General features: G+C 56.6%; 2 protein-coding genes across 5 annotated transcripts in view; both read left to right on the top strand.

Annotated features, from left to right (window-relative positions):
• The first annotated feature begins 3,122 nt into the window (after window positions 1-3,122).
• GNB1L (G protein subunit beta 1 like) overlaps window positions 3,123-8,184 on the top strand; it is a 45,874-nt gene continuing 40,812 nt past the window's right edge. The window contains exons 1-2 of one of the 3 annotated variants that reach the window (XM_036823569.1): window positions 3,123-3,205; window positions 3,305-3,361. The gene's annotated coding sequence lies outside the window, so the exon portion shown is untranslated. Of the gene's footprint in view, window positions 3,362-8,184 lie in introns of all 3 variants that reach the window. The other 2 variants (XM_036823571.1, XM_036823568.1) reach the window with 2 other exon arrangements.
• On the top strand, window positions 3,135-7,242 carry RTL10 (retrotransposon Gag like 10). Of its 2 annotated transcripts, XM_036823566.1 has the most exons (3): window positions 3,135-3,205; window positions 3,305-3,361; window positions 4,931-7,242. In XM_036823566.1, exon 3 carries the CDS (start codon window positions 5,156-5,158, stop codon window positions 6,293-6,295), a length of 1,140 nt encoding a protein of 379 aa, XP_036679461.1. In that variant the 5' UTR covers window positions 3,135-3,205; window positions 3,305-3,361; window positions 4,931-5,155; the 3' UTR covers window positions 6,296-7,242. The 2 variants fall into 2 exon arrangements, with proteins under 2 accessions (XP_036679461.1, XP_036679462.1); XM_036823567.1 differs by lacking the exons at window positions 3,135-3,205; window positions 3,305-3,361 and adding an exon at window positions 3,402-3,598.

The following is an 8,184-nucleotide window of genomic DNA, read 5'->3' as shown; positions in this document are numbered from 1 at the left end:
CTGAAAAGTATAACAGTAATGAAAATGTAACTTGATGGACTTTAACGGATTTTAAGAACAGTTTGGAGATGGCAAAAGAAAGGGTCAATGATCTTGAAGACAAATAAATAAGAATTCTCCAATCAAAAGAATAGAGAGTAACAATAGAGGTAATTCTACTGTGGATCTGAGAGACCACAGTAGAAAGTCTAGGGACTTCCCTGGTGGTCCAGTGGTTAAGACTCCGAGCTCCCAGTGCAGGGGGTCCGGATTCGATCCCTGGTCAGGGAACTAGATCCCACATGCCGCAACTAAGCGCCTGCATGCCGCAACTAAAAGATCCTGCACGCCGCAACGAACATCCTGCATGCAGCAACAAAGATCCCGTGTGCCACAACTAAGACCCGGCACAGCCAAATAAAAAAAAAAAAAGAAAGAAAGAAAGTTTAATATAATGGTGCTTCGGAGGGAGAAAAGAGAGAGGATGGGGCATAAAAAAATTTTGAAGAAATGATGACCTGAAATTTCATGAATTTTGGATCAACTTATAGATCCAAGAATCCCAACAAATCTCAAGCAGTATAAACATAAAAACAAACAAACAGCCAGGCATATCATAGTCAAACTCTTGAAAATCAAAGACAAAGAGGAAACTGTGAAAACAGTCAGAGGAATAAGGACACATTACATGTGTCTGACTGCACATCGAAAAAATGAAGGTGAGAAGAAATGGAATGAAATCTACATTCAGAAAGAAAGACAACCCAGAAATATTATTCAAAAATGAGGGAGAAATGAAGACACTTAGGTGACAGCTGGAGTGATTGCTTGCACTACAAGAACTAAGGTAGGAATGACCAGAGCAAATTTGAACAAAGAAATGGCAGGAATGGTTCTGAGTTCTGCTGTCCACCAGCTGGCTCTGGGGACGGGCCCTGAGGAAGGTCCAGGGGCAAGCAGCACAGGCAGGCTTAACAGGCTGGCAGTCCTCAGGCAGCTGGCGTCACCTCTTGGGCTGCGTATCCCTGTTTCCTTGCTGCCCTGGCTCTGGGGATCCACAGACCTGACACCAACCCTGAACACTTCAGAGCCTGATGACTGCCTCTGGGCCTCCCAGTTCAAACACACATCCAGGTCCAATAAGCACATGAAAAGATGCTCAACGTCACTAGTCACTAGGGAAATGCAAATCAAAACCACAAGGTACCACATCACGCCCATTAAGATGGCCATTATTTTTTTTTTAAAAAAAGAAAAAAGAACACCTGTAGAAATTGGAACCCTTGTGCATTGCTGGCGGGAATGAAAACTCATGCAACCACTGTAGAAAATTTGGCAGTTCCTCAAAAATTTAAACATAGCATTACCATATGACCCAGCAATTCCACTCCTAGGTATATACCCAAAACAATTGAAAGCAGGGACTCAAACAGATATTTGTATACCCACATTCACAGCAGCATCAGTCACAACAGCCAAAAGATGGGAGGAACCCAAGCGTCCACCAACAGATGAATGGATAGACAAAATGTTGTATATATGTACAAAGGAATATTATTGTCTTAAAAAGGAACGATAATTCTGATAGGTGCCACACCATGGATTAACCTTTAAAACATTCTTCTAAGTGAAATGGCAAATAATATGTGATTCCAACTATACGAGGTACCTAGAATAGGCAAATTAATATAGACAAAGTAGAATAGAGGTTACTGGGAGCTTGGGAAAGGGGTGGTGAAGAGTGTTTAATGGGGACAGAGTTTCTGTTTGGGGTAATGAAAAAGTTCTGGAGATGATGGTGGTGAAGGTTGCATAATAATATGAATATACTTAGTGCCACTGAATGTACACTTAAAAATGGTTAAAATAAATTGTATGTATATTTTACAATTAAAAATATATATACATAGAAGATGGCCTGAACAACAAAAAAAACGTTTTGGACCCAAAAAGGTATTTTCTGATGGTGTGGCCCAGTTGGGTGGGTGTGGTTGGGTGTTTTGCACAAGTCTGCTGCCCACTCTCCACTGACTGCCCTGAGTTGGCCTTAGCTGCCAAACTGTCGGGAACTCTGTCAGGAACTCCCCCTCTCCTTTGAAGCAGGAAGTTTAAATTATCAGGTCAATTAGGAAAGACACAACCGAAAAATACAAGTTTCATTCACACTTCCAGGAGGCGTTTCCTGGCTGGGTGCCACCTCTATTATTTTTGGCGAGGCTGCTGAAAGCCCCACAAACCCTGAGAAGGTACAGTGTAATCTTTGATTCCGTTTCAAGGATCAAAGCAAGTGAGTTTGGCTGTAAATGCAGATAACATTTCAGAGATGGTTTCATGGAAGAAGTCGCTAGACCAGGGCAGAAAGGGAGCTGGTGTTACATCACTTTCAGTGACCTCGGCCGCCTTGGCACTGGTAACCTGCCCCCACCTGGGGGCCCCGGGGCACGAGGTGCTAGAGGTCTCGCACGTAGGGCACCAGCTGCCCCCCGCACCGGCCCTCCCTGTGTCGGGGCGCTGGCTGGGCAGCCGCTCGGGGTCCAGCCTTGAGGGATGAGTCGAGCCAGCCAGCCCACGGCGAGGGAACCGAACCCTCAGGGGACGGTCCTCGGGGCCAACCCCGCCCCGTCGCTCCTGGGCGCACGTACGCGCCCGGCCCCGGCCGGGTCTCCAGCTACGGGTACTCTGCGGGCACTCCGTCCAGGAAGCGCTGCAGCCCCTCTGTGCCAACCCTCCCTGGTGCCCTCGGCCCCCAGCATCCCTCCTGACGCTCAGCAGTAACTCAGGGCAGTGGTCACGGCGTCTGTCCCTGAGTCCCAGCTAGAGCCAGGTGGAAGCCACGATCCCGCCGCACTAAGCCAGTCCTCAGCGCAGCGCGCCCCCGGCGCCTGCGCACGCAGCCCCACCCGCCCTCGGGCCTCGGCCCTTCCTGCGCCTGCGCACGCGGCCCCGCCTGCTCTCGTGGCACTCAGCGCGGCGTCCAGCTGGGCGCGCTCCCATCAACCCTCGCGCCCTGCTGCCCCGCTGGCAGGGCCCGGAAGCGCCTGCGCGACCGCGGCTTCACGACGCAGGGCGCAGGCGCGGCGCGGCTGGGAGGCCAGCGAGGGGCGTTCCGGGAGCCGGCGCAGGGACGTAGGGGTTGGCCGCGCGCACGCAGGGGGCGTGGCCGCACGACACGGCGGTGCTAGGACCCGCGCTGCTCGTGGCTGGGGGCGCAGGCTGCGGCCGGCGGGTTAGTGCGTTGGGGTCTGCGCCCTTCCGTCTCTTCCCGACCCCGGTCCGCGCCGGCCCTGGCCTCGCCTCACGACGGCCGGTCTCGTCCGTTTTGTAGGTGCGCTCGGACTCGCTGTCGAGGGAACCGGACCGTCGTGGCGCCGCTTGGCCGCAGGTAGGTGGGCTTCGTGCGGCGGCGCCTGAACCGGGCGCGGCCTCGGCTCCGCGGGCGCACGCTGTCCTGTCCCGGGGAAGGGCCGGGTCCCTCGGCGCCGGGCATGCTGGGAACCTCGCTCCCCGAATTAGCGAGAGCCAGGCGGGACGGGGTCCCGGGCGCGCACGGTAGCGGCTGCCTACCCTCACAGGGGGCAGGAGCGGGAGTGGTTCGTGGTCATCGTTTTTTCAGAGCTCGGTGAGGAACTGGACTGGACGGCATTTACCTGTTGTCTTGGGTCTCTGCCGCCCTAGCGTGTTTTTAGTGTTAGGATGGGACGGGCTTTCGGGTGGAAGACCCCCACCCCCCGCCCCGCCACCAGCGTTGGGGGTTGGGGAGGCAGGTGCTGGGGGCCCTGGCGGCTCCGAATGCTGCAGGCCGCCCTGGGAGGTCCTGGGCGGAAAGACCAACAGGCCGTGCCCCCTGGAGGAGCTCCCGCAGATGGGGGTAGGTAAACACATGGGAAGCCGCCCCGAAGGTGAGTGCAGACTGGCGCTCCTAGGTGGGAGCCGGTGGAGCAGTGGGGGGCGGGGTGTGTGTGTGTGTGGAGGGCTTGTTGGGGAAATCGCGCCAGGAGGGGTGAAGCAGAGAGCGCTCTGTGCAGGCCAGGAGTGGACCTCGTGTTGCAGGGAGACTGGGGAGGTGGCTACCCTCAGGCTGGACTGCGGGAGGGCTCCTTGCATCCGACGGGAATTGCACCTCCTTTTTTGTTTTGTGCCTCTTTGGGCTGCTCAGGGGTGATGGCCACTGCTCTCCAGTCCCTTTGCAGGGACCACCTTGGGGTGGGGAGAGTAGACACAGCAAGTGGAATTTAACTCAGGGGGTCGGATTCTGGGCTGTTGACAGGGAGGGGAATGCAGGGAGGATGTGTTTGGGGTGGGGGTGGCTGCATTGTGAATAGCGACATGAGTCTGGGAGACACAGGACGGGGGTGGGGGGAAAGCTGGAAGGCACTCAGGTAGTGCTTGCCATGCTTTTGGGGCTGTGATGTAAAAAGATTTTATGACAAACTCTGCACCTGATGGTACAGTGCTTGGGTGGCTGGGAGACGGTTCACAGGACTGTGAAGCGTAGCTGGTAACTGGCGTGGTGACGTGTGGTGGGGTCAGCTGCTTCTGCCGCTTACTTGTTGGCGTGTGTGGCTACAGACGAGTGACTTCACTCACCACCGTGCCTCGGGGGTGGCGAGAAGACCAGCCTTGTCAGGGGTCAGTGTTGGGCGTGACTAGAGCCGTCAGTGAAGGTTGTTGTTGTTACTCTTCTCCTGAAATTCTTTGACAGCCATCCAGGCTGTCCAAGGAAGCCCAGGGGGATCTGATCTGGCCCCCTTTTTTTCTCCTGGGATTGACATCACTGCCATCACATCTTGCCTTTGAAACATCCCAGGTGGCATGTACCTGCCTTCTGGGACCTCCCAGGCCAGCCTCTGGGCCCCCTTGCATGGAGAGCTCCTGGTGGGGGCCCAGGGTCGGCTGCCCAGTGGTGGTGGTTGGGCCTAGTTCCCACTCTTCCCACCTTGTTTTTGGACAGATCGCCTTGGATGGTGGCCTGCGTCTGACAGTCCCATCAGCTCTTCTCAGCTCTTCTGAGGCCGCAGTGGTCAGCTCCCCACTCAGCACTTGCCTGGAGCACCCCTCCGCAGCCGTCTGTCCCGTTGTGTCTGCGCGCCGCTTCTGCCTACCCTCCGGGCGCCGTCCCTCCCTCCTCTCCCCCTTCTTTCTCTAGTTGGCGTGGCAGCTCCCGTCTGCTCCCAGCATGCCTCGTGGCCGGCGCCAGGGCCCTCGCAATCCCATCCGGGCAGCAGCCAACTACGCCAATGCACACCCCTGGCAGGTGGACGGGGCCACTCCTGGTGTTGCGTACACCCCCCTAGTGGATCCCTGGATTGAGCGGCCCTGCTGTGGGGACCCTGTGTGTGTGCGCACGACCATGGAGCAGAAGAGCTCGGCGAGTGGTGCTGTGGGTGGTAAGCCCGCAGAGAGGGGCCCCCCAGCAATGCGCATGGGCCCGCGGCCCCTCAGGGTGGACTTCCACTGGGTGCCCGGCTCGGACCCAGGCACCTTCGATGGCTCCCCTTGGCTGTTGGACCGCTTTCTGGCCCAGCTGGGCGATTACATGTCCTTCCGCTTTGAGCACTACCGGGACAACCTCAGCCGCGTCTGCGAGATCCTCGGGCGCCTGACGGGCCGAGCCCGGGCGTGGGCAGCCCCCTACCTCGATGGAGACCTGCCCCTGCCCGACGACTATGAGCTTTTTTGCCAGGATCTTGAGGAAGTTATTCAAAACCCGAACAACTTTGTTGAGTACCACGCTGCAGGACCCTGTTCTTTGCCTCTGGCCTCGAGCCAGCCACCAGTGGCCCCACAGCTGCCTGTGGTGAGACAGTACTTAGCTAGGTTCTCAGAGGCCCTGGCCCTCAACATGGGCACTCCCCCCAGGTCTGTCCCCGCTGCTCTGGCCACCCCCACTGTTTCTAGTTCCAATTCCACATCTAGAAATACTCTATTTGAGCAGTTGCTAGCCATGGAGAGCAGCCCTGGGCCTGCGGAGCCTCCTGCCTTGTCCAGCTCTGCAGGCAGCACCGGTCCTGGTCCCGTGGGGCCGTCTTCCTCCCAGCCAGGGGAGGCGGCCCCCAAACCTGTCCCTGCAGTTGCAGAATCTGCTGAACCCCCTGCCCAGAAACTAGGTCCCACTAACCCAGGGGCTCCAGGACCCCAGAAAACTAAAGAGGTTTCTGAGACAGAGGCAGGCCAGGAGGCATCCATAGGTACCCCACAGGGGGCAGTGGACACCCCAGCGACCCCAGGAGAACCACCATTCTGTCCCACGCCCCAACCCACGGCACTGGACTCCGAACACGGCCTGGGCAGGTGTGGCAGTGCCCCCTTGTCATGAAGTGGCCTGCGTGACCAGGGAACCCCACGGCCCCCTGTCAGGACAGTGGGGTATTGCCAGCTAACTCTAGATGGGGTACACCAGGTAGTGCCCTGTCCACTTGCCCCTTTGCTGGGCAGGAGATGCACTTGTTTGGCGACTACCATGTCTGAGCACAAACAGCTCCCCTTAAACCCCCACCCCAGGGCACAGCAGGACAATGGCCTCTGCCCTGTGCCCCTCATTCTCCAACTCCCTCAGTAGCCCAGAGGCTGCCTCCCACTGGGCTCTTGGCTGCATCCCAACACCTTGTTGGGGAGCGCCTTCTCACCTGGCCTGTTCCCGCTAGTTGGAAAGAGTTGCGTAGGTCAGTCCCCATCAAGTTTGTACAGTCCTTGTAACTACTCCACCCCAAACCCACCGCCTTCAGTGCTGGCTGGGACTGGACTGGGTCTGCTGTGCCAGCCCTTTTGGACCTAACTCCTGTGGTGTCTGCTTTGACTCCTGCCGCAGTCTCTGCTCCCTGTGTCCCCTATCCTCTGGACTGGAAGTTAAGGAAGGCTGCATGGAGGAAGCAGCTGCTTTCATTATTCAGTGTAAGTGGGAGGGTGTCTTGGCAGAGAAGGGTGCTTCCCTATGTATGGGCTTACCAGCAGCCCTGGCCCACTGGGACAGCTTTGATGCAGGAGGGTGGGGTGGGGGCCTCCTTGCCAGTCTTAGCTCCCTTCCAGGCATTTGCCTGCTGTGTTAGCATCTAGTCTTGTTTTGGCCCGTGCTGCCCTCCCCTCTGCTCTTCAGCAGTCCTGCCTCCACACCCACTCGTGCAGTTGGCTGCTTCAGCACTCACGCCCAGCGCTGTAATGACTTGTGTCTCTGGATGGACTGTGAGTCCCTAGGGTAGGGCTCCATCAGTCAACCTCGTGTCCCTGCTACACAATCGGTGCTATTAAACATGAGTTGGATCCATGGCTGAGTGAGTCCTTGTGTATCAGTGGGAGCAGAGCCTGGGCCCAGCAGCGAGCACCTGGTCAGCATTGCAGGTGTGGTTCATGACAGGGGCTTGGATCATTGCAGGGTCTGACTGAATGGATGGGAGTGGGAGGCTTGGTGGGAGGAGTGTGGCCTTGAGAACTAGCTTCCAGGCCGGCGGTGAAGTGAGGAGCAGGCAGCAGACCAGGGCTGTGAGCCCCCAGGCCCGAGGGTGGAGTGAAGGAGGACCCGCTCTGCACAGGGAGGGTTTTCTAGTAACATAGCTGACTGGGAGGCTCCTCCAGCCCAGGTCAGCACAGGAGGGGCACAGTGCATCTGCTCCGAGGGGCAGATAGGCAAACATTTCAGGCCCCTTTGGGTCCTATAATTGGGAAAAGAAAACACCTTCCTGGAGAGTAGGAAAGAAAAAGAAGTGGAAATACAACTGCAATCAGAAAGTCATTTTAGGAAGGAAAGTAATAAACAAATGTCTGGTAAAAAATTTTAAGTAAAATAGACATTGTTGGGATTACTTCCTTTAGTAATTTGCTTGAAAAGGTTCTGGGTTCAGGTGGTTTTATTTGTGAGTTATTTTATGGCACAAACACCTCGTAAGTAAAACAGCTGCAAGTCTTAGAAGTAGGTGGGAAGCTGATATAGCCCCGAAGTGAAACAAGCAAGCTGACAAGAAATCAGTGTGTTCTGGTTCTGATCCAGTGGAGAAATTTGGATGTTCCAGCCCAGCCTGGTCACACTGCTGCCCCCATGCTATTGCTCAGGCCCGGGCCCCCCTCCTGCAGGCTGTCCTGGTCAGCTGTGGCCTGGCCCACCTGTGGGTCTGGTGTCGTTGGCAACACTGGGGCCCCAGAGCCGCCCTCTGGGGCGGGTGGCCCAGTCAGCAGCCCTCTGCACAGGCTGCCTCTCCCGTCTCCACTTAGTGG

The sequence above is a fragment of the Balaenoptera musculus genome, chromosome 14, assembly GCF_009873245.2.
Source record: "Balaenoptera musculus isolate JJ_BM4_2016_0621 chromosome 14, mBalMus1.pri.v3, whole genome shotgun sequence".
Taxonomy (NCBI): Eukaryota; Metazoa; Chordata; class Mammalia; order Artiodactyla; family Balaenopteridae; genus Balaenoptera; species Balaenoptera musculus.
The sequence above is the reverse complement of the archived record's forward strand: the minus strand, read 5'-3'. Positions and strand labels throughout refer to the sequence as shown.

Bases quoted from the DNA above. Each gene is read 5' to 3' on its own strand.
- RTL10 (XM_036823566.1), top strand. From the start codon at position 5,156: ATGCCTCGTGGCCGGCGCCAGGGCCCTCGCAATCCCATCCGGGCAGCA.